This window comes from Bufo bufo, chromosome 1 (genome assembly GCF_905171765.1).
Source record: "Bufo bufo chromosome 1, aBufBuf1.1, whole genome shotgun sequence".
NCBI lineage: Eukaryota > Metazoa > Chordata > Amphibia > Anura > Bufonidae > Bufo > Bufo bufo.
The window spans coordinates 107059944-107086656 of record NC_053389.1 but is presented as its reverse complement, the minus strand read 5'-3'; the positions used below and the strand labels follow the sequence as shown (position 1 = coordinate 107086656).

The following is a 26713-nucleotide window of genomic DNA, read 5'->3' as shown; positions in this document are numbered from 1 at the left end:
GCGATGAAGTGAAGTGCCTGGACACAATATTTCACACTGCTGATGTCTCTGAGGATGTGCGCTCATGAGTTAAGTGTGCTTTTGGAAAGACTTAAGGCAAGTATATAAACGCACGTCACCTTTATTGCACAGAAGCACCCTATAAAATCTATATAAACAATCTACAGACGCAGCAGTCTGGGGCAAGGAGAGGCGCTCCTGAGAAGAGGCTTGTGCTATTCCTGTACATGTAAAGCTCCAGAGTCTACTGTCACGCACCTTGTTTGTGGTGTAGCTGTCCCAGATGATAAGCTTGCCGTCCTGGGAGGCACTAACTAGGAGCCTGCAGGGGGAAAAGAAAAGGACAAAAACACAAGATCAGCAGCCAAGAAGAGCAAGCAGCACTGGGGGTGCATTTCGGTCTACTTAGGCTACTTTCACACTAGCGCTCGGGGCTCCGCTTGTGAGCTCCGTTTGAAGGGGCTCACAAGCGGCCCCGAACGCATCCGTACTGACTAATGCATTCTGAGTGGATGCGGATCCGCTCAGAATGCATCAGTCTGGCAGCGTTCAGCCTCCGCTCAGCAAGAGGACCCGTCCAGACTTACAATGTAAGTCAATGGGGACGGATCCTTTTGAAGATGACACAATATGGCTCAATTTTCAAACGGATCCGTCCCCCATTGACTTTCAATGTAAAGTCTGGACGGATCCGTCTGAAGCTACTTTCAGACTTAGAATTTTTTCTAAACTATAATGCAGACGGATCTAAACGTTTGCATTATAGGAGCGGATCCGTCTGTGCAGACACCAGACGGATCCTCTCTGAACGCAAGTGTGAAAGTAGCCTTACATGGCTCAAGAATTAAGAAAGAAACATTTTCAACGAGGACATAAAACATATATGGGCAGAAGGTAGAAAACGTTATAGATATAGGCAGTGTGCATATGTAAGGCTTAAAGGGGACAGGTCCTGGATGCTTTTCCCTCAAAACCGCTATGTAAGTCATAAAGTAGGGATTGTCTATAGTTATTGAAAAAAAATGTTCCAAAAGTGTGAAACCTCCACCCTATACAAATAAGCGTCTCTGCATTCCCAAACCTGCCTCTGCTCCCATTGCCTGATCCCAGCTCTATGTCCGCACAGTGAACATGAGCCACGTTCTACTCCGATCCAACAATCTATTGCACACGTGCCCACATCGCTAGTAAACGAGATGAAAGTGCGCCAAAGTATAGTGCAGTAGATTCCCAGCAAGCACTGGAATAGTGCACTTCCACAGCTGGATCTCAAAGAGCAGGACCATGAAGATGCGCTGGTGCATTTCTTAGTGCATGTATAAGATATCTGCATGGTGGCCGTGTCCATCAAGTGGATGGAAGAGGCCATTAAGACGCCAGAGCCTTTTTTGGCTCTGGACCCCCCCAGTGGACACCTAAGCCCTGATTTATATACAGCATGGGAAAGGGTCACTTGCAATCATTGAAAGGTAGGGTGCATGCATGTATTACTAAACCTAAAAGATGTAATTTATGGTGCCTGACAGAGGAAGCATGTAATCGGGCCGGAAGATTTCAGCTCTGAAGGTGGCAAAAAACTGAACAAACACACACACACACAAAAGGCTATGCTACATGTTGTAATCAAGTATTTACCAAGCTATTTCAATGTGTCTGTAGATTTCCGTAAGGAAATGGATGATTTTTAAATATTTTTTTAAAAAGGAACATATGGAATAAAGTTGACAAAGACTTACTAATATCTAACTGCATACATAAGCGCTCTGCACAGAGCTGGAAGCTGGTTAATGGGATTCTCTGATATTACTAGAATCAGAGCCATGAACCTAAGCCATTTGAGGTCTGCTTATTGTACCGTCAATATACATCGTATGTGTTTTAAATCAAATTAAAAGCACAAGACTAGGTGAACTGCTTCCTACTGACCTCAAAGGTTTGTTTCCACCGCTGATTTCAATTCCGCTTGGAAGACTACATGTTCTCTCAAGTGGATTTCAGCTGCAGTCAACAGGGAAGGGCTAAAATAACAAGCACTTTCCTGCGCGTTTTGGTGTTTTTTTTTCTGCCACCAAAAGGCAGATCCGCAGATCCTTCTGATCTGCTGCTGCTTTGGCTCATGGGGATCGAAGCCATGTAAAAACTAGCCTCAGACTGTGTTTAGCCCACAAACGCTCCACCACTTTGCTTTTGCACAATAGATTATATGATGTAGACACCTACCTGGAATCTGTGCCCCAGTGCATAGCATAGATTTTCGCGAGGTGGCCCCTCAGTGTACGTCTAGTGCGCATCTGAATTCGACCTACTGGATCAATATTGGCTGTGATCTAAATCAGGAGAAATAAAACACAACACAAAGTATCTTTTTAGTTACTTTAGTGAATCACAAAAATAAAAAAGGGGGGGAATGCAGGGGTGCGAAAAATGTGTAAAATGAATGTCAAGTGACAAAAATGTAAATCTTACCTGAGCCAGAGTGGCATCTGCACATGCTTTCCTGGCATCCTGAGAGGGCAAAAAAATAAAAAAGATTAACTATGTAAGGAACAGCAAGAAAACCACAGAAAAGTTCTTTGTACTGAGGGTGCATTCAGATACTTTACAGTTTCTACCACTTTAGACTTCAATTTTACAACATTCAATATTGGATTAAAGGGCTTGTCCCACAAAAACAAAAAATTCTACAGGTTTCCAAATCAGCACCTGGATCTGAATACTTTTGTAAATGCATGTTAAAAATGTAGCATAGCCACTGAGTTATTCAATAAAATGTATCTGTAATTCGCGCCACCTGCTGTTAGTTTTTCCTTATTTCTTTGACCTGATCACTGAGAAGGCCGCACATGCTCAGTTTCATCCTTCAACTGCCTCCTGAGCTGTGATAGGGAGAGCATGGACACGCCTCCTGAGCTGTGATAGGGAGAGAATGGACACGCCCCTCAGCTGCAGCAGAAAAAACACGCCCCTTGATCTGTCAGCTTGATATAAAACTAGGAGAGCAACGAATGTGGAGATCTCTGGATCCATATAAGGGACAGGACTGGTTCTGGCTTTGTTAGAGATTGTCATGTAAAAAAAAGCCTGAAGATTAATATTATAGACGTCAGGAAGAGCGGGGTAGCGCTAGTTTCGCACGTGCAGCTGTCCTTTGGCATAGAACAGCTTGCCCGAGTTCTCTGACATTGCCGGATACTTCTGCCTGCCCGTCAGACCCCATTGGCTATAATAGGGTCCTGCAGAGACCTGGCAACCCATAACAGCCAGCCCCAGATGCAAATCTAGCCTTACATTACTACATCGATGTATGCATTTCAAAAGTCTGCAGTAATGTGCAAATACCCAGAAAAGCTTAAAGGGAACCCGTCGCCAGGATCTTGGACTATTATCTGCAGTTATATATGAGTAGTACTGCAGAAAAGGAGTCCAGATCACTTTCACCCCCCCATGTCAGCTCGCAAAGCGGTGCTACAATACACAGTCCGGACCGCTGTGCTAACAATGGAGAGGACTCCTAAGCGCATGCGCAGCAATCCTAAAAATGCAGCTTTGCGAGCTGACAGCAGGGAAACGGGGGCAGTAGTAAAATAAAAAGTAGTGATCTGGTGACAGATTCCCTTTAACATTGGCACGGCACCTATAAGCGCAGTAAGAAGTCCCTACTGTGTTCTAAACCGTTACTATACATGCTGCTCCGTCAAATCATATCCACGGCTATTGGATGCCTATGCTTCTCTCCTATGTATTCACGTACATACTTTGTGAATTTTTGTTCTTGAAATTTTGTCAATACTTTCTTAAAACAAATTCAGTAAGAATAATAAGAAGCGCGCGCTGTGTGTAAAGGGTAATGCAAAAACTTTTGTTCAAAAAAACCTTGACGAAGATGAAAAATGTACATAACTAATACATGTCACAGCTTCTGCAAAACAGACCTTTTAACGGATACACTAAACTAAAGACGTCCAGGAAGTCTGGTCCGGGCTGGAGCCAAGCTTTTAATAACTGTTTAGAGGAGCCGAGAATTAATGAAGGCCGAGAACTATTCACTTTCTGAGACGCTGATGTGTACAGAGATAAAGCAAACAGGCCGTGATTCATTCCTGGGCAGGTATTTGACCATCTATAGCCATCCTCTCCTATCTCCATACAACTTGGTTGCTACATGAGAGCCTCGAGCCGCTGTGGAATGGTCTCACAAAGCCCCATCAAGCATTTCTTCTGTAAGTAGCCAACCGCATTAGATGCATAATGGCAGAAATTCTCTAGTGTGTGGGAGCCTCCCCGCTCTCCTCCGACGGCAGGTGGTTGGTGGCGAGTTCTATTTCGATGTGACCAATCCCTTTATTCTAAGGAAGATGAGATGCTGCCAGAGTCTGATCGCGTCTCTCAGGACACATGCATGCTTGGCCAAGCGAATGGCCGGCCTCAGTGTGGTCTGGAGAGTTACGATCCATCTTTTTATGATCCCAGCTCAGGAAGTTTGTGTTAAAGAGTAACTAAAGCTTTGTGGAAAAAAACTAAGGGGCAGAAGCGTCACTCGGAGCACTCAGCCCCTTCAGCTTTCACAGTCTCATAGTCTATGGATTCACACCCTTCAAAAGCCACGCAGCGCTGATGAACGGTTTAGTTACTCTTCAATCACTCGTCCTGGTTGGGAGCTAGTATTGTAGGTGTCCAACACTGAAAATGGACTGGCCATGTAACATCTGAAGTAAGAAGCTGAGAGGGAAGGGGGGGGGGGGGAGAAATATCACAACATATTGGCATTTTTTTTATTTATTTTTATTAAGTCATCTTACTACAATTAAGGAAAGCTCCATCTTTAGAGAAATGCACATGGGGAGCCAAGAACAGTAACCTGCGTATCTTAAAGGCTTGTCCGGGCTTTTACTATTGATGACCCATCCTCAGGATAGGTCAATAGAGATGAGCGAATTTCACGTTATGAAATTCGTTCACGCTTCGTTTGATGGTAAAAGGTGAATTGCATTATGGATAACGTTACCACGGACCATAACGCAATTCTATGACGGAATGAATAACGGAAAGCCTCTAAAGGCATTCCGTTATAGAATTGTGTTATGGTCCGTGGTAACGGACTCCATGACGCAATTCTGCTTTGACCACCAAACAAAGCGTGAACGAATTTCAAAATATTAAATTCGCTCATCTCTCATCATCAATATCAACCGACACCCCCGCCGATCAGCTGTATGAGGAGACTGCACGTGCAGTGTGCACGTGCCATCTCCCTTCTCACCGCTGTTTTGTCATAGACATACAGCAAGGAGAGAGAAAGGAGACGGCATGTGCACACTGTGTGTGCAGTCTCCTCCTACAGCTGATCGGCAGGGGTGTCGGACCCCCACCGATCTGATATTGAGAAAAGGTCTGTGATGGCTAACCTCCGGCACTCCAGCTGTGGTAAAACTACAACTCCCAAGATGCACACTTGCTTGGCTGTTCTTAGAACTCCACAGAAATGAATGGAGCATGCTGGGAGTCGTAGTTTCACCATAGCTGGAGTGCCAGAGGTTAGCCATCACTGGGCTAGGTCATCAATAGTAAAAGTCCGGACAACCTCTTTAATGCCCATGTGCTTAGTACAGAGAATGTCACCTGGATTAGGATCCTGGAAAATCTGAGTAGATTTACACAAGAGGTGCACTTATACGCGCCGACTGCGAAGGAAGTTATTGGGAAAAGACTTCCTTCCCAATAACTGCTTGCACATCAGTGGAGGAAACAGCTGCACTTACAGGAAGCAGTCTCCTCCACAGTACCGGGATGAACCATTGCTACTGCCACTGCTCGTCCTCATACAGATTCATTGTTTCTCAGCGGCCGAGCAATGTTTGCACAGGAAGATCTGCTGCCCAGGAATTATAATTTAGGTACCCACATGAACAATCATTTCAGCTGAAGAATGAGCGTCTTCTTTGTTGAACAGGTGACCTGTGGCACCTTTACATGGGCCGCTTATCGAGAATGAGCATTCGTACTAACATTTGGTGCAGATAATTTGACTGACAGTTGCCCTGTGTAAATCCATAAATCCCCCTGAATATATATATATATATATATATATATATATATATATATATATATATATATATATACACACACACACAGGCGATCAAAATTAGAGACCACACAATTTCCAAAATGTCAAGGTCATAGTGTAGTCCTATGTGAATATATCCTAACACGAGTAAAATAGCAGAATTTTAATATTATTTCATAAACTGTATTTATTCTAAAGCACAGAATAAAAATGTAAATGAGATCATTGAAAAATAACACTGATCAAAATTAGAGAACACTTTCAGATACCTGCAAGTTATTGGTGTTAATCTGGCAACTGGTGCCAATTTCCTTAATGATCGGACAAACCCTATATAACTGGCAGCCTAACTTTCACTGACTTTGCCAAAATAGTGTGCCGTCCCAAAGTGACTGAAACCCTCCGGCAGCAGGTTGTCCAGATGAAGGCCAAAGGGGTGACCCTATCAGCCATAGCAAGAGAAGTTGGTCGTTCCAAGTCTGTGATTTCTGGAATATTGCATCTTTATAACATCACAAGAAGGCTGGTCGCCCTCGAAAGAAAAATGCAAGAAAGGACAGGATAATGCGGAGAATCTCCATGGGTAATCGTTTCAACACTGCAGCTGGAATTGCTCGCCAGTTCAGCACTGAACAGGGTAAGGATCTGTCTCGTCATACAGGGTATCGACGTTTAAGAGCACCTGGACTGAAAGCCCACTCTGCAGTGACCAAACCTCTCATTAGCAGAAAGAATGGAAAGGCTGAGGAGCATGTTGTGTGGACAGAGGAGAAGTGCTCCAGAGTTCATTTTAGTGATGAAAGCAAGTTTAATTTATTTGGGTCTGATGGGAAACATTATGTTCGTCGACAAACTGGGGAAAGACTGAACCCAAAGTGTGTAAAGAAGTCAGTGAAAGGTGGAGGAGGAAGTGTCATGGTTTGGGGAATGTTTTCTGCAGCAGGAGGTGGACCTCTCATACAGCTACATGGGAGAGTGAATGCAAGTGTGTATCAGAACCTTCTTCAACAACACATGGTTCCTTCCTTGCGTTCATCACTCAATCGGCCAGACATTTTCATGCAGGACAATGCCCCCTGTCACACAGCAAAACGGGTAAAGCAGTTCCTTAAACTGAAAACATTGAACCAATGAAATGGCCAGCCCAGAGTCCTGATCTAAACCCAATAGAAAATTATATATATATATATATATATATATATATATATATATATATATATATATACATACATACATATATATATATATATATATATATATACATACATACATACATACATACATACACACACGCTTCCATATAAAAAGGTGCATTTAGCCCTGGAGCTCCTCAGCACCTGGTCAAGGGTCCCATATAAGACAGAAGCAGCAGGACCTCTGTGGCAGTAGAAATAGCTGATTTTAATCTGCACCAAAATGCAGAATACCTGGTGTGAGGAGAGAAACATCTGGTATTTCTCTGCCTCATCACCAGGCTTTCAGGATTGAAGTAGGGCTTCCTGGAAACTGACAAATTCTTCATGTGTCGGAGTAACATTCTTGCACTTTCATTTAATTCTAAAGAATCTCTTAAGACTGCAGCAGGCAATGGACTGAAGACTACACGACCGGGTGCAATGTCAGCATTACAACTCAGATAAGAAATCTTACATATTTAAGGCATTCAAATCGACAAAAACATAAAGTGTAAAGTTTCTTTGTGCTGCCACGCAGTCTGTAAAAAGAAAAGAATTCCCTGCACATAACTGGCCGCAGCCAGAGCAGACGCCTCAGACAAAGGATGGATATTATTTACATTGTAAGACGTTCGGCTGGAACCTCACGTTCAAACAGTGAGAAGCTATTTAAACAGATCCGTCCCAGATGTAAAAAAAAAAAAGCAGAGAACAAGAAAAATTATTAGGGCTGGACAACCCGAGGGCTGGTGACAACATAGAAATAAGAGAAACTCTACCAAAATCCATGTAACATTTCTTTACTCACTCTGATCTGGTTCTTGAGTTGCTCAGCCTCTTGGCGTAGCTGATCAAGTTCACTCATGGTTCTTCTCTACGGTGAAGCTTCTCTACCACCAACACTCAGTTCTGTAAGGAGAAGAACAGGGAGGCATCGTCAGCAAACTTCATTTTGGTGTAATGGAATACAGAAGATTGACCTGAAGCAGCATGGAGACCACTCTCAAGCACACCCTTCCTGAAGAATTAAAGTTTAACTCCAAGGCAAGACCCTTGACATCAATTTCAGACAACCTGCTGACGCCGAACCTTGCAGTGTTTGAGCTTACAAATTACATACAGAATCCTAACCCCGATGCAGATATTCAATAATAGCCTCACTGTACCACAGGGAAGGACAGTTATGTAGATTCCTCCAGAAGCTAATTTTACATGGTGTGAACCAGCAATAAGTAATTTCATAGACATCAGTTGAAGACCATCAACAAGCTCGTTGCCCGCATTAGTTCCTCACAGTTGTAATGTCCGACTGTGGTAATATAACCAAACATGCACGTTTAATTACTTACCATTGTATCCTAAAAGTATAAAATGCAAGATTTAGAACCATCAAGTAAAGAGTTGTACTATAAGCATGCACCTCTTCACTCCGATTTGATAATATGCCCAGAATTGTACTTACAATTCAACTGAAAACCAGGTCTGGGCAGCTGTAAGGTCCTGCTACGATGTGCAGCTATGTGTTGCACAGCCCTCTCACCTGTCCTCCGTACAATGTCATCTTTAAGCCCAAACAGATCTGCGTTACTCATTCAAATCCGGTTAACGCAAAACCAGCTGAGAGTCTTAAATTGTCCACTATCCTTCTGACCCTAATCCAACGTTTGCTTTTCTTTATAGACATTCAAGGACAAAAACTGGTGAAAAGAGACGGTTCTGGGCCCAGTAGGACTGTACAGCTGGTAGATGTTTCACCTTCTTTTACGGAGGTTTAGGTTTATGGATTTAGAAGGTCTTCTGTGCTACTGTAGTACTGAAATCATACAAAGCATGGCCCCCAATACTCATCCCTCTCAAGACACACAAGTATTGAGCTCTGAACACACATACGCAAGATACCAAAGCAGGCACGTCCCCAGATACCACTTGTAAGGGGGGAAACAAGAGACCGCCAGATGGCTAACAGATTCTAGACTAATGCAATTAAATCATTAAAAGAAGCCCGATAAGAACATCTGCAAAAGTACACACTAATGAAACGCTCATCATGGAGGTCTATACCATTAAAGCTTACTGCCCTGTCTAAACCCGACCAGTAGATGGGACAAATAAGCACACCGTTCTACTCGCCAGCACAGTGAAGAGAAACCAAAATTCTTCTACTGACGTCCTATTGTCACACATCCCATGTCTACAGAAACTACTGTCCCCTCAAAACAGCTCACCTCCGCACCCGTCCCAACTTTCAGTTTCCAATGCTCATAAGAAATGTAGACACCACCTGTATAATGCAGCCGAGTGCAAATCCCTTTAATCTTGTCGACGAAGATATTTAATGCTCCCCTTGGGGGGGGGGGGGGGGGGGGGGGGGGAGGCAGTTTTCTTAAAGTGACATTTACCAACAAGCCCTGGTATGTGTATGCGTCATGTAGGTCAGTCTGTGACGAAGTGCACAACAAGGGTAGAGGGCATTTCAGCTCTACACCTAACTTTCCCATAGGACCCCATTCTCCTGAAGGAGACCAAAAGAGTGTCCTTTCAGCCTCCATCAGCACACCAGCTTTTCAACTGTACGAGGACGCATGGAAGATAAGAATTTCCTATACTGCGGGGACCCAGAAAAAACAAAACAAAAATAAACTGGCGACTGATGCATGCTACGGTATGGAACCAACAAAGGCCTCTGCTGGACCTACAAGTAGGGAGAGGACACCACCAATGGAAGACCGAAACGCAGTGTATACAGAGCCTAACCAGTACTGGGGTATAATGGCAGGACACACCAACAATACTTTATCGAAACACTTATGTTGGGACCACAAGCAACAATTATGGTTATGACCAAACTGGAAATTTCTACTTTTCAATTGTATTTCAAATCATTTTGGGACGTCACCAGCTCTCATGACGACGGCTGTGAAAAGATGAACGGGAACAAAGTCACCAGTTTCAACCAAAACTGTACAGACTGAGATCCACGAGGTTCATATTTGGAGCCAAATTCCAATCCACCATAAAGACACAGACAACGCAAAAAAAGGTCTACAAAGGCTGAAGATACCACCTTCACGGACCCTGTACGCCTCTTGCACAGAAGACTTCTATATAGTATACAGCTACAGCACTTCCTCATAACCGTAAAACAAACTTTTCCGACAGGATTTTTAGTGAGTGGGATAAGAACTTCCTAGAAAGACCCCTGGGGAGGAGCAGAGCAGACGACTCACAAGAGCTGCCATCCAGCTGTTTCAGCCCCAACATTAGGCCAGCCGAGGATTAAGATGCTCTGATGAGGATCTTAAGAAAATGCTGCGTTTGGACAATGGCAGATTATACTTTCAGTGACCGGGGGGGCGGGAAGGAAACAAGTGCACTTTACCCCGCCAGAGCCGTCTGACTAGGTGATCAACAAAGCTCGTGCAAGGTCTCTGTTCCTCACCGGCCACAGAGAAGAGCCAAGATGTCCATGATTTAAACACATTACAACACCAAGGAATAAAAGCCCCCTATCTGTCCAGCTTAGGGCATATTCACCTGTGACGGCGGTGTGCCGTGTGGTCATAAACACACACAAAACAACTTTCACTGGGTAGGAAACACTTGCTACAAAAAAAAAAAAAGAAGAAAAACAAAAAGCCAAAGACCACAGTTAAAAAACAGTGGTTTTGCAGCATGGTTGTGGACCACACTACTATACTCCAAGCTGGTTACATACATTTCCTCACATTCAAATGAAAATGTTTTTTTGTATTTACAGACACCTACTCAGATTTATCACCGTTATCACTGCAACTGTAATATCAATGACACCCTGAAATACCGTTACTTACAGGGTCACTGAGCTTTCAGAAAACTTGTGCTACGTCAGAGACATATCAAAGGTCTTGATCGGTGGGTGTCTGAGTGCTGAAACCCCAAGGATCACTAGAACGAGGACAGAGAAGGCCTCACATAACACGCTCTCCTCGCTGCAGAAGATGGACCCATAGACTTTGTTCAGCCTGTCTCAGGTAGCAAGGAAAGAGCACACTATGTGAGCGCTTCTCGCTCCTCGTTCTCGCACTCAGTGGGGGGGTCTCAGCGCTCAGACCCCCCTCCGATCAAACCTTTGGTAAGTCGCTATGGCAAATCAAAAATGTTATGAAAACTCAGCCACCCTTTAACAAAAAGGGATGAAACATGTCTAACCATCCTACAACATTTCCCTTACCTCCCCGGCAGAAATCTGGTCCCAGTATTAGTGAGGACAACAACATAAACACAGCCTAAACCCAAACGCCACAGACCAAGTGGGAAAACACTCGGCGTTCTTGTGGGAACATAACCGGAGAGATGTAAACCAGAGCCCTACGCCAGCAGAAGCCTAGTTTCCGGGAATACAACAAAAAACGAATGCTCATTTAGCACAAATTAGAAGGTGAATTGTGCCAGCAGCCATGAGAGGGGTGCAGGACGTCTTCTAGAAAAGCCTCATCCTCCATACACTCGCTGATGAGGTTTCTGCTGCAACTCAAGAGGAAAAGGTGTGGTAAATCAGTCCTGGGTGTGGGTTCCTTAGTAATCAAAATCACTTGTTTCACCATGACAAACAGCAAAACACAATCCAAACTACAACCGTAGCACACAGTATACGGTCGCAGCGGTCTAGACCAACACATCAGCTCACTACTCAACTCCACAACACTGGGTCCTGGATTTCATGAGACTATATAAGATTTTGGGGCTTTGTTCTGAAGTAAACATCTCTAACTGGTGCTGAAAGGGTTAAAAACATGGCTGTTTTTTTTTTTTTTTTTTTTTTTTTACAGAAACAGTGCCACTATCGTCATCTGCCTGTGACTAGCATTGCAGTCTAGATCAATTCACACGAATAGGGCTGAACTTGCCAAACCACATTAATGGCGCTGCTTCTGGAAGAAGGCAGCCATGTTTTCCTAATCTCACAAAACCCCTTGAAGTGACTGCTGACTTGCAGCTTAGGCTACTTTCACACTAGCGTTCAGAGCGGGTCCGTCTGATGTCTGCTCGGACGGATCCGCTCCTATAATGCAGACGTTTGTATCCGTTCAGAACGGATCCATCTGCATTATAGTTTGAAAAAAATTCTAAGTGTGAAAGTAGCCTGAACGGATCCGTTTTGACTTTACATTGAAAGTCAATGGGGGACGGATCCGTTTGAAGATTGAGCCATATTGTGTCATCTTCAAACGGATCCGCCCCCATTGACTTACATTGTAAGTCTGGACGGATCTGCTTGCCTCCGCACGGCCAGGCGGACACCTGAACGCTGCAAGCAGCGTTCAGGTGTCCGCTCGCTGAGCGGAGGCTGAACGCTGGCAGACTGATGCATTCTCAGCGGATCCGCGTCCACTCAGTAATGCATTAGGGCAGGACGGATGCGTTCGGGGCCACTTGTGAGCCCCTTCAAACGGAGCTCACGAGCGGACACCCGAACGCAGGTGTGAAAGTAGCCTTACATGTAAGTTCCTTCTGGAGGAGTCGAGAGAAGTGCAGCGCGCCATGTATTACAGTCAACAGGTCTGCAAAAAATGCAGACGCAACATGCACTACACCCGTATTTTGCGATTGCCGGTCATGTGCATGAAGCCTTAGTATGAGCTCCCAGTTTAAATGGGGCATTTCCATGGCTGAGGCTCTCCGGGTACACGCACTTCAAATATTTTTTTTTTTTTATATATCTCATCTACATGGTGCACAAATTTTCCAGAAGGAACCTGACCTTGTGGTTTTAAAAAATCTGCAGCGTGCTGATTGCGTGGATTTGCAGTGCAGATTTCACACTTTGCAATGCAAAGGGAGAGACCTGGGGCAAAACTGTCAAAATCCTATGAAAACCTACATAAACTACTACTGTGCACTAAGCCTGTTTTGCCGTTGTTGATTTTCTTACAGCAAATCCGCAGCGTCGTCCCGAACCAGCAAAGTGGATGTGATTTTAAGAAATCTCAATGCGACGTATAAAACAGGATAAACTGGCCTGCAGTGCAGATGTGACAATATACGCTGCAGATTATGCAGATTTCACCTTTTACAATGCAAAGTTTTTTTTGTTGTTGTTTTTTTTAAAGAGACTGCTAGCTATTGGGGTGTTAACCCAGAAACAGCTGATGGGCAGGGATGCAGAGAGTTGGGATCCCATTGATGTGAAATAAATGCTCTACCCAAGTATAGATCAATAGTAAAACTCTGGACGACACATTTAAAGACACAATACAAATAGAAAATGCTAATATATGAATACGATACTAGCAAGGCATTTCCATTTTCATCACCATGCACACACCAACTGAGCACTACCTGATCTACAGAGAGGCGGTGGTATGACAGCTGACCCCTCTCAAGCACCCGAGTCAGGAAGCAATGGAAGTGGCACTTCCCTACTGTGACTGGCAGACAGGAGGGTTTTAGACCAGATTCACAAGACCATACTCAGTCCAGGAAACGTGGCCTGTGTGTCTGCCACATGTCCCGGACCGACCACAGCTCTTCTGATCAAAGTGATGATGCAGTCTGTTCAGATTGCGGGTCTGTCATGCTGTGCTCACATCATCTATGTCAGTACAAGAGACCCAGGATAACATGGGAACCGACCATATGACAAATCACTGATTCAGTAAGTCCGGCAGCTGACACATGGCCAGTGTTTCCTGGACCGATCACGGTCATGTGAATCAGGCCTTACTAGAAGCAGCAGATTGGCTGAAGATAGTTCTACTTATACTGCTCCACAAACTCAATGCATGGATGTGACACCCATTTTGGCCATGGCTGAAATGGTGAAGTCACGGTGCCACATTTGCAGCCTCCCAAAATGTGGTCAACTGATCACTACCGAGTTGATTACTAAATGTAAAGGTAAAAAAGCCACAAAGACAAAGCAGGGAACGGGTCTGTTTAGCAGGTTCATGGGACACTACCATCAGAATTTCCTCTCACATACTAATAGCCTAAATATGAATATATTTTAGGTTTAACGAGTGGATGCTTTTCTAGAGATACTTTTTGGAAGCCCCTCCATGTATCCTACTTCCTGTCTGTGCACATCCTTCCACCCTAGTTTTTTACTGCTAGCATTGGCTTACTAATACGGATGTCAAATACTGAAAGCGGGAAAGTGGCCTTTGGCTGTAAAGTATACAAAAAGAAACTATTCAGGTGACAATGTCAGAAGAACAAAGTCATCATCCATAAAAGTTTAAGGCCTCTTTCACACTTGCGTTGTCCGGATCCGGCGTGTACTCCACTTGCCGGAATTACACTCCGGATCCGGAAAAACGCAAGTGTACTGAAAGCATTTGAAGACGGAACCGTCTTCCAAATGCTTTCAGTGTTACTATGGCACCCAGGACGCTATTAAAGTCCTGGTTGCCATAGTAGGAGCGGGGAGCGGGGGAGCGGTATACTTACAGTCCGTGCGGCTCCCGGGGCGCTCCAGAATGACGTCAGAGCGCCCCATGCGCATGGATGACGTGATCCATGCGATCACGTGATCCATGCGCTTGGGGCGCCCCGACGTCACTCTGGAGCGCCCGGGGAGCCGCACGGACGGTAAGTATGCTGCTCCCCCGCTCCCCGCTACACTTACCATGGCTGTCAGGACTTTAGCGTCCCGGCAGCCATGGTAACCACTCTGAAAAAGCTAAATGTCGGCTCCGGCAATGCGCCGAAACGACGTTTAGCTTAAGGCCGGATCCGGATCAATGCCTTCCAATGGGCATTAATTCCGGATCCGGCCTTGCGGCAAGTGTTCCGGATTTTTGGCCGGAGCAAAAAGCGCAGCATGCTGCGGTATTTTCTCCGGCCAACAAACGTTCCGTACCGGAACTGAAGACATCCTGATGCATCCTGAACGGATTTCTCTCCATTCAGAATGCATTAGGATAATCCTGATCAGGATTCTTCCGGCATAGAGCCCCGACGACTGAACTCTATGCCGGAAGACAATAACGCAGGTGTGAAAGAGCCCTTAATCATGTTCACACGTTGTGGTCTGTGGCACGCAAAATAAATAAATAAAATAAATGCTGTCATTTCACAAAACAGTTTTTCCAAAAATGATGTCAAGAACATTAATGGATGAATACTCTGGACACAAAAAGGTGAGTAGATTACAGGACTCTAATGAGACCAGGAGAGAAAGAGAGAATTTTTTTATTAGGAGAGGATCCAAAATTTGACTTGCGGTCAAAGAGCAGGAAGACAGGTCAATGACCAGACAAAATGCAGCCGACACACCGTAAGGCTCACTGGTATGAGCCTGCTGGTTTTGGGGCATATGCACACTTTCAAAATCTCATCTTTCAAATCTGTGACAAAATCCGCAAGCAACACAGGTGGATTTCGCACTTAAAAATAAAAAAATTGGTGCGAAAAAAACCACGTAAACTACACTACCATGTGCATGTACTCTAAGGCTACATTCACGTGACGGTGAAAAACAAAACGTGTGACAGACATTTGTAGTCTATGGGGTTATTCACAAGACCATTTTTTGACGGTCATGTTCTACCCGGTCCGTTTTCACTGACAGCCCCCATACAGTTGGAGGGGACAGTTTTTAACGCCAGTTTCTCAGAAAGGCATCAGTGGGGGAAAAAACGGACTGTTTATTAGTTTTTAAGACTTTTTTTATCACTCTCGTGCAAGTGTCGTGCAGCCTCGGGTGTCAGGTTCTCAATACATTCCTGAAAAATATATTGGAATAAGATCCTGTCCATGTTTGTGTTTTTTAAATGGACCTGTTAACTGATTGACAGGTTTCAGTCATGGTAACTGACTGTCTGTCTTTAGACAACTTTCTGCCAGAAACTGTCATATTTCAGAGGGACAGAGAAGCCAAAATTGGCTCATTTTTAGGTCCCGTAGAGCACGGGGATCCCGATGGCTCCTTTTTAGTACAATGCAGGATGCTACAGGAGAGGGAGCCTGATACATCATCAGAATTGAAAAACATGGTGTGAACGTTCCCTAAGGCCTCGGTCATACCAGCATGTGGCAATATTATCAAATCTGGATTTTTTTTATTTTTTTTTACCCTTTTTGGTTCCATTTCTCATCTGTATTTGTTCTGACTTTTTTTTACTACTACAGGTATAAAAAAAAAAAAGGGGCAAATATGCACATGTGAACTGTGCCAATACAGAATATGCTTCATTAATTCAACTCTTTTAAATTTGACTTCTAGGGGTTAAAAAACTGCAGCAGGTAAGGACGCGTGAAACAACAAATACAGATCTCTAATACGAAGATGTCAATAAGTCCTAAGACCATGATAAAATGAGGAGCCCCAGAATAACCCAGAACCTCCGTCTCCACAATAAATAATGTCATCCACGCAAAGAGGCTTCTGCTTCCATCACAGGCGGACATACTTACGGAGAAAGCCATTTCACAGTAGATGTGCTCCAGGCCACATCCATCAGGCAGAACTAAAAATCATTTTACAATGGATTAGTTCCCTCAATGGGAATAGTCACTGAAGCTCTCAGTTCATTCGCTAAGAAGAACTTCTAAAAGCGAGCAAGAAAACATTACCTCCGCCTTTCAGACATCAGTTATATCAGAATACGACCAGCACGTCTATGGCTTCACCTTTCCATCAAAACATGGCAGAGCTTTAACCAGCGACATCAAGAATGAAATGCCCAATCTACCCCTAGAAAAGATGAACGTGTCAAAGACAGGTCTCGTTTCTCATTCACTGAAGGTGTGGTAACAAGGCTCTTGGGGGATCTAGTGGTGGGAGTTAACATTCTCCACTCCTGCGTCATCGGGGGAGCAATGGTATGGAAGATAAAGAAGGCTAGGAGGTCACGTCATGTAGTCTGCACACCGGCACACGTTCTTACAAAACACGGAATTCCATAAGATTAAAAAAAGAAAAACCTAAAACTCTGCCTCTAGTTTCTGGGCAGTTTTTGGTAGTGGAGTTTAGCTCATTCTCTCAACGTGGCCATCGCAAGTTAGGGATTGGCCTGTCCTTTTTAAGACCTGTAAAGTCACCATCTGGACTCCCTTTGATCTCTCTTGCACAACTGTATCCATGCCATGTCAAGGAGTGGTGCCAGCATACAAAGGAAGTCAAGAATGATGACTTCAGCAATAAGGAAGGAAGCTGCCACCGTGAAACGCAGCGCCGGCAGAGCGTTATAGAGCAGGAGGAGAGGAGACGATCAATATACAGTTTATTGGGCAAAGGTTTGACAGACCTTGTAATTTCTCTATTCAGATCTGTGCTCAGAAGCCAAGTGAAGGGTCTCATCAGTGAAGGACAGACTTCCATGTAGAAGACCGCCCACATGGCTAATAAGCTCAGAGCACATACAGTAATGAATACAATAATTGTGCCGAATCCTTTCCCACAAAACGACATCTCCGGCTCAACAACAGGCTGTCTGCCGACTGCACCGCATTTTCGTGGTGAAGGCTTCTGAAGCAAGGGAGAAACAGACTTGAGAAATGAAATGGGTTGTTATATATCTGTGTTGACGGGGACCAGCGAGTTCCCCTAGTAAGGGTTACGGGGCTTATTTATCAAACTGGTGTAAAGTAGAACTGGCTTAGTTGCCCAGAGCAACCAATCAGATTCCACTTTTCATTTTAGACAGCTCCTTTGGAAAATGAAAGGTGGAATCTGATTGGTTGCTATGGGCAACTAAGTCAGTTCTACTTTACACCAGTTTGATAAATCTCCCCCATACTTTTATACCATACTAGGCAGCTTTTCAAAAATGTTAAGACAAGTGGACACATCAAGTGGCACATCACTGCTGGGTCACGTATCACTGCTGAGGCCATCTGTTGGCTGCAGCTGTGCATATGACCGCATCCAGAACTTCTGGACCAGAAGTGCAGTGCAGACAGTCCGGGAGCTGAAACAGAGCGACAGGGAGCAGATATTTCTCTTCACAAGTCTTGCCGTCTGGGGGGGATGATTGAAAGGGAATCTGTCAGCAGTTTTACGCTGCTAGGCTCTAACAGCATCGACGTCTGCCGATGAGTCCTGATATTCATGAGCTCCTGGCTTTCTCCATCCCCCGCCGCTGATTGACCAACTGAACTAACATCAGGGGGCAGAGAAAATCAAGAGCTTATGAATATCCAGGACTCACTGGCAAGAGCTGGAGCTATTCAATACAAGATTTTAGCAAAATGGCTGGATCAATTAAAGAAATTTTGCCAACGCCAGGGTCACATCACCGTTTAGTATTCCATTCTTCTGATCCCTCTGTATTTTAGGCATCCATGATGCTCAGTTATGCACTTTTGGCATCAGTTTTCCTGCAGGCAGGACTTTTTTTTACCACCTAAAATAACGGATTTCAGACGAAAAAGGCTAAAACAAACCAAATGTACATAACGGAGCATAACCGATTCTTAACATACACAATCTGTGTTTTTACCGAATTTATATATTTTTTTTCTACTTCTTCTGTTCTGACATATTGGAAAAATAAGCAGTGATTTGAAGAAGTCCTAACTGGATTTTTTTTAAAATCTTGGACAAATGGTTCTGCCAACCTGAACAATATACACACACACACAGAGATAGATATATATATATATATATATATATATATATATATATCTCTATCTCTCATATTCCTCAGTGCAGCTGGAGTGACAACAAACCACCCAGAACACGTTGTGCCTGTTCCTTTTTCGACAAAGGAAACACACACTCCCCGACAACGCGGCTTTGGTTCTATTTCTGCCCTCAACATCTCAACCTTTTCATGTTTTTCAGGTGCTTATTCCTTCTGCCAAGTACATCACCTCAGGAGAATTGCCAAACAAACAGGCCCCTCCGCTGGGTAAACTGCAGGGTAGACGAGCCAATTAATCAGAAACCAAAACACCTGGTAACAAACAAGTAATCAGCTTCTCTCTTCGCGGCAGTGGTCGTCAGAATCCATCCACCCAAGGAGGTTCCTTGTCATGGACGCAGTGACATCCAGTTTAGGGTTCTGAGCCGGGATAAGACTAGGTTTGCTGTGCATGGCGAAACTTCCTAGACATACACTAGTCAGCCCCGGCTGAATTTGATGGTTAGTAGACAGTCTCCGCTTTTAAAGGGGTTTGATATTGATGACCTCATCATCAGTATGGGACTCCAAATACTGAGGCCAGAAACAGATGAGCGAGTTCAATGCCAGCGTGTGGCAGTGCGAGTTCCCGTTCTGCTTCTCGGACAGGATCACACAGCATTATAATAATTTAGGCTAGAACTGGTATATTTTGTATTACACCGACAGCATTATAGCCGATTCCAAGTCTCACAGGGACACACAGCCTTGTGATGCTGTCAGAGGAGCAGAGGTCAGAACGGGAACTCACACGGCCGCACGCTGAGAGTTTCTCGCATTGAACACGCTCATCTGTTTCTGGCCTTACTATTTGGACTGGTGGCCCTCCTGAGGCTAGGTCTTCAGTATCGATCCCCTTTAAGACCAACTAGGCAGGTCATGTAGGGAATAAAAGCCGACACTTGTTACGAACCATCACATTCAGCCGGGGCAGACTGAGGGCAGGCGCACACATAGGAAGCTGCCCTCCTCTGGCCCCAGCCCATTAAGGCTTCATGTGGCCCCAAATTCTCCAAATGACTAGACCTTACACAGTAGCTGACTGGTGGACACCTCACAGAAATGCACAGCATTGTGGCCATAGCTTGAGGATCACCCAAGACTTCGGTCATAGCTGTGTAATGTCACTGACCCGCTGACGTTCAGAAGCTAAAGGAACGGTCATGCTGCTTTGCGGTGTACGCGATGCATCTGAATGTCAACTCTTCGGCGAGCAGAGCGAGCTTCCATAAAATAACCTATTCTGGAAAGTAGTTCACGGTCTTCCCTTGGGGGGATTACAACCAAAGTAATGTAGGACACGAGGAGAACTTACTGAATGAAACGTGTATTCAAGAGTTAACGCCTCCCCTCAGAAATTCCAACTCCTCCGTCTTTCTCGTCACGGGACGCAGCCTCATTATGCTGCTCAGGGTTTCTAGTAACTGGCAGATGCAGGGGCCGCAATGCACCCACCTGGCCGATCGCTTAAAGGGACAGGAATCCTAGAAATAAGGGAGGAGGGGGTGGTATGACATAACTTATCTGCCAGCCGGCAAGATTTTCTGAAAGCCCATGAAGCGGAGAATCACCACATATCAGACTCTGTATGTTAATTAAAATTAAAGGGACATTCCAGGCAAAACATTTATTTCCGAACGGGCCTAAGTAGCGGTGACAACCTTTTCCTGACAGAAGGGATGCAGTGGGGGGTCCCCAATATTCCAGATAAGATTTAGGAAGGAACGGAGGAAAACCGCTTTCAAGTGTAGTTTGCTTCCTTTAACGCCTTATAAAGGGGTTATCCCATAACTATCAGGCATCATATATAGTACATGACATCTCTTCCTAGCAGCGCTGGACCCAGCCCTATTTCCCAGCAAGCCAACCAAACTGCTTCAGAAGGCACATGTTCGAGCACGTTCACATCAGCGCCATTAATTCCGGTGTTCGGCCCCCTTATAGGGGCCTCCAACAAAGACATGTAGATGCCCTCACTTCTTCAAAGTGGATTTCATAGAAGTCAATGGGAAAGCAGGAAAACCTCAACCAAAAACTCTACTAAAATCACCACCAAGTTACAAATCTGCCACCAAAATCGTTTTCTGCCTTGGATATTTTAGCCATGTGAACATACCCTTATACTGCAACATATGCTCCGAAAAGCCACACCGCACGTGCAGCGTGCCATGAACAATGGCATCCAGAACGTGAATTAGGCTGGGTTCACATCACGTTTACTGCCTCTGTTTGATGTATATGTTAGAAAAAAATAAAAAAAATAAAATAAAGTACAAAAACACAGCACACAATATATATTGTGCACAGCCCGGGAAAAAAAACGGACTGTATGGTGAACGGATTCCACTGTATCACATCAGTGAGGCAGCCATTTAACATATACGTTTTTTGTACACGTTAAATGGATGGGAAAAACGTGAGGTGAACCCATCTTTATATCCCAACCCATACAAATGGAATAAACATTCCTGTACAGTAAAAGTAAGGCTATCCTCACTCTGCAAAATACTCAACAGAAAAAAATCTGTATTTCCCATGACATAATTCTGGAGCATCTATTCTTATGACTATGATGTACTATTCATTTGTTATTACTACTAGAAGTTATGAGTGAATTACTAGCAGTGTGCAGTGAAGGTCCAGCTGGGTGTTACCAGTTGGGACGTGTCCCTGCACAGTCTGACACTAGCAGCAATGACTGGATTGTGTCACACCGCATTTTTTGAGGATCAGATGCAGACAGCACACCGTGTCCGTATGTCTGTTCCGCAACCCCGCAAAAAAAAAAAAAAAACACGTCCTATTCTTGTCTGTTCTATGGACAAGGATAGGAGTGTAGAGGGGAAAACCGTATCTGTAAGCCAAAATCACGAGTGGAGCAGATAAAATGGAAAGATCTGCGCCTCTTCTATGTTTTTAGTAACAAATACTGACGCGGTCACCAGTAACACCCCGCGTAAAAGTCACCAGTAACACCCCGCGTAAAGGTGGCCTTCGGCTCCTGGTCACTATTTGCAATGTATGCTGAACATATACCAACAGACAGCAGCGTAAGCCTCCGACGTATGCAGCAGTATGCTTGCCCTGTGTAGGTCACGTGCACCGCACAGTATACGTTTTACGTAGGGTGCCACTATTTGGAAACTGTATCCTACTGTGTTTTTCAGTACAACTAAATATTGCAAGTCTCAGAGGTGATTTTGCTTCCACCAGGCTGACAATGTTTTCTTAGGCGTTATTACACTTTTCAGAATATACTGATGTAGTTAATTGCGGGATGTTGGAGGAGGCGTCTTTTACCCTCTCCTGTCCCTACAAGCTGCCCACACACAGGATACTCCGCTGTGTATCCCACAGGTCTGCCAACAGACTGACTTCGGGAGGCACACACCAAAGGTGAGGCTTCCATCCCAACGTGTTGCTTCAAACCTGCCTGGTTTTCTGCCTTCCTCTCCCCAATGATATAAACATGCAAACAACCAAAAGTTGGGGGAACCCGATACCCATTCTTATGTCTATAGACCGATTGGAGGGGTTATCCAGGAAGTTGGTATTAATGGCCTAGTCTAAGGATAGGTCATCAATATCAGATCGGTGGGGGTCTGACTGACAGCTCCGCCAATCAGCTGTTTGAAGAGGCTGCAGTGTTCACCAGATGTCCAATGACCGCTGCAGGCTCTTCACAGCTCACCAAGGACAGTGCTGTTCACTTGAATGGGACCGAGCTCCGCCTACACCACATGACCAATGTATGGTGATGTCATTGGCCTAGGAAAAAGCCGCGACCTCTTCGAACAGCGCAACGCTGGGTTCACACCTGAGCGTTTTACAGCGCGTTCCTACGCGCTGTAAAACGCTCAACAGGCAAGAACCAATGCTTCCCTATGGGCATGGTTCTCACCTGAGCGTTTTACAGCGTGTACTGTAAAACGTCCTACGCCCCAAGAAGTACAGGAGCTTCTTTGGGGCGTAGTGTCGCGCGTTCCCGTACATAGACTTCCGGGAACGCGCGACAATGGGCGTTCGCTTACTTCCGGAGCCGCGTATGTGAGACGCACAGTCAGTCTCGGCTGAGCATGCATGTGTTCTCAGTGGGGAGAGGGGAATAAGCTGCTGCCAGAAACCTCTAGAGTATTTCCTGTGAGAACAAAGGGACTGGGCATGTTGGCTTCTAAGACCTGCAGTCGGGGAAGACTGGAGACAGCACCCTGTGCAGTAAATGGGGGTCGGGTGCCAGCAAAACAGCCGACAGTAATGTGTATGACCCCGACCAACGCGAGATAAATCATTCTAAGCATTTAGAAAAGTTGCTCAGCCTTCTAGGCAGATTGACAATATCGATCCTGTAAAATTGGGTTCAATTCTGGATATTTCTCCACACGCTTTTCCTGACACTACGTGCAGGCTGTGTTGGCATAGAATGCCGGGAAACGGATGGACAAAAACCGCTGCATGCGACATATTTGCTGGATGGCTGCCCGCCCCATTCTTACCAGATCCACAGACGCAAGTGTGAAACAAGCCTTACACCAGACCAGTTATACGCAGCTTGGTTGGATCAATCTTCCAAGGAGGACAACCTCGGATTTCTACGGATACACTGCAGTACGCCGTCCCTGCCCGATGATGAAACAGATCGAACAATCGGCCAAAATGAACGCTCCAAGACCATATACGACAAACACTGATCCCCAAACTGGAAACTCTTCAAGGGCATTCACAAAGAGCGGGGATTCTACTGCGGCAGTTTTCAGCTGGATTATTTTTCTGCTATAATTTATATTCTAGTAAATCTAAAGCTTCAGGCTTTTTTTTTTTTTTTTTTTATGCTTGGCATGAAATCTTTAAAAGTTAAAAAAAATTGCACCAAAATTTGTGACTGAGGTTTTCTGGTGCAAAGGCAACGATAAATTGCACCAATCATGTTACATAGAAAGAGCTCCAGTATGACCCATCACTGTGCTTCAGCTGCATCAGCAACCACACCCAACACGCAAGTCTTCTGGGGCTCGTCTGACCGCTCGGAGAGGCGATTCTGCATAGAAATAACAAACGGCCCCAGCCGGGCTTCCGTGGCGAATGTATGGTTGTACCGGCCGCCTGGGATATACTAAAACCCAAGCCCCAGATATGGCAACACTGACGGTGCGTTCACACACTAGGGATACTTCCCATTCCAAAGAGCGCCGCAAGACGTCCCCAGCAAAAAACAAAAAAAGAAACATGTAACTCATGCGTTTCTTTTGTCATGGCTCCACGATTAAATCCGCGGCAGACTTTTCTGCCATATTGTACGACCTGTGAGAAAGTAGCCTGCTCTGGCACAGGCCCTAAGGCCTCTCTCACACGGGCGTGAAGTGCGCACACAATTTCAGTCAGTTTTGACTGCGATTGCGTTGTTCAGTTTATCACGCGGGTGCAATGCGTTTTGCACACGTATGGGGGGAAAAAAAAAGAAAAAAAACTGAATGTAGTACCCAGACCCGAACGTCTTCACTGAAGTTCAGGGATCGGTGTGGTGTAGATGTAATTATTTCCCCTTATAACATGGTTAGAAGGGAAGATAATAGCATTCTGAATACAGCCTGCATAGTACAATGTCGATTAAGGATCTTCTATCTTCATTCAGCAGGACCTGCGCTGACGTCACCGCGAGCACCACGTGGTGAGAGCGATTACGTCAAAGGTCCTGAAAGAAGAAAGATGATGATGCCGGCTGCGAAAACAAGTGGATGAGGTTAGTAAAAAGCTTCCTATTTTTTAACCCCTCAATCGACATTTTACTTAGCATCCTGTATTAAGATTATTATTTTATTCCTTTATAACCATGTTAAAAGGGAAAATACAGTGAATTTACTTTAATGGGGTCCGGGGTTGCTCATCCCGATTATCTAGCAACCACGCGTGAAAAATCACACTGCATCCGCACCTGCTTGCGATTTTCACACAGCCCCATTCATTTCTATGGGGCCTGCGTTGCGTGAAAAACGCTGAATATAGAACATGCTGCGATTTTCACGCAGCGCACAAGTGATGCGTCAAAAATATCGCTCATGTACACAGCCCCATTGAATTGAATGGGTCCGGATTCAGAGCGGGTGCAATGCGTTCACCTCACGCATTGCACCCGTGCGGAAAACTCGCTCATGTGAAAGGGGCCCAATAGCACATATGGACATTTAAATACTGTACAATATAAAATTCAGCCCCAGCATGGACCCATGTGCAGACAGGTTAAGGCCTCATGAATATGTTGCATCTGCAAAACCGGCTGTATGTTACCCGCATTTTCCGAAGAAGAAAAAAAACTGCCCATTCTTGTCCTTAAAACATATGGATGCCATATGTGTGTTGTCCATATTTACAGACCTGTAGAAATGAATGGATCTGTGAGCAATCTGCAAAAGAATGCAGATCGGGTGTGGACGAAAACAACGGTCCTGTGCCCAGAGGGGCGCACATGGCAGCCCAGGTCTACAGAATTTCATCCATTCACTCCGGTATGAACACAGACTTGCAAGAGAATCAATTTTTAACCTAATAAATTAAAATCAACCCCTGTCGTCCCAGCAAGGCTCCATCGCACCTACACACTACTACTCTGCAGCACGTCTCCAATTCAACAACCAAACGGACAGCAGCATACAGGACAGAGGAGCGTGCGCTGTACGCCATACTGGGAGGCCTGGAGGCAGGCAGAACAGCCGTGTCAGCAGCTCCATTTTGCAGCGTTTGTAGACGGCACACTGCGGACCCGGGCTCATGGACGCTGAGAAAACACACGATGCACAAGGTCACAATACGGGGGGGGGGGGCACTGCAGCAGAAAGTGGAGGGGATTTAAGGTACAACCACACAGGCAGTTATCACAGATTTGGCAGAATTCCTGCGGCAAATTCTGCAATTGAGAGTCAATCCCAGGCTGATATTTTACTGAATCTCATTCACACACAGAGTAAAAGGTCATCTACTTTGTAGGAACTGTAAAACAACCGGAGAACCTGCAGCAGATCGGCTCCACGCGGCCGCCCCCTCGCGTCTCTGTCCCTGTCGGGGATGTTCACCGGGATTTCTCCCCTTTCCAATGTGGATCGGTCTGTAAACTTCCTGTAAGGCCTCATGGACACCACCATATTTTCTATCCGCATGATATATATATATATTTTGTTTTGCGGATGGCACACTTGCTGAACGGGTCATAGATCCGCTCATCTGTATTGTTTGCGGATCCGTGCGGCCGTTCCACAACTTATGGAACGTGTCGTTTTCTGGTCCACACTGCGGACGAGAAGTCCTGCCTAATGATGGGAGTGAGAAGAATGCGAAAAGCACACAGAAGACATCCGTATTCTGAAGACAAAAAGACGGACGCAGGCGTGTGGTGGTGGTGGGGTCGACATGTGGTGGACTATCCTTCAGCAGACGTGCCTTATAATGGCTATCCCTATAACCCGCACCGCAGAACCTAGTAGGCTGCATACAAGCAATTTAGGGAGGCTCCACTTCCCTCCAAATATTGTCAATCCTATAATGGCAAATCGAGAAGTTTGTGAAAGAGGCGAGATGTAAGAAGGTCTATGAAAGTGCAAAACCCCCTCCGTCTTGTGTCCTTATTACCACACATTTACCCAAAGAAAGCAACATTTGCAATGGTCTTAATAGGCATTTGCTTCGAGCACCAGCGATAAATGCATGGGGTTCAGCACCCCAAAGCCCCATTCACGTGACTTTTTTTTTTGGTCCGCATCCAATAAGCATTTTGTGCAGGTCGGATGCAGACCCATTCATTTCAAAGAGTCCGCAAAAAATGCTGTCCGCATCCGTATGTCCGTTGCATAGTCCCGCACAAAAAACGGATACAACAACAG

At 45.1% G+C, this 26713-nt stretch overlaps 1 protein-coding gene across 1 annotated transcript in view; it reads right to left on the bottom strand.

Annotated features, from left to right (window-relative positions):
* GNB1 (G protein subunit beta 1) overlaps nucleotides 1-26713 on the bottom strand; it is a 69045-nt gene that overhangs the window by 28734 nt on the left and 13598 nt on the right. The window contains exons 2-5 of the mRNA XM_040427587.1: nucleotides 8048-8148; nucleotides 2467-2505; nucleotides 2221-2327; nucleotides 259-322 (exon numbers count right to left, since the gene is read on the bottom strand). Of these exons, the coding sequence (XP_040283521.1) occupies nucleotides 259-322; nucleotides 2221-2327; nucleotides 2467-2505; nucleotides 8048-8104 (267 nt within the window). The 5' untranslated portion in view covers nucleotides 8105-8148. The remainder of the gene's footprint in view (nucleotides 1-258; nucleotides 323-2220; nucleotides 2328-2466; nucleotides 2506-8047; nucleotides 8149-26713) is intronic.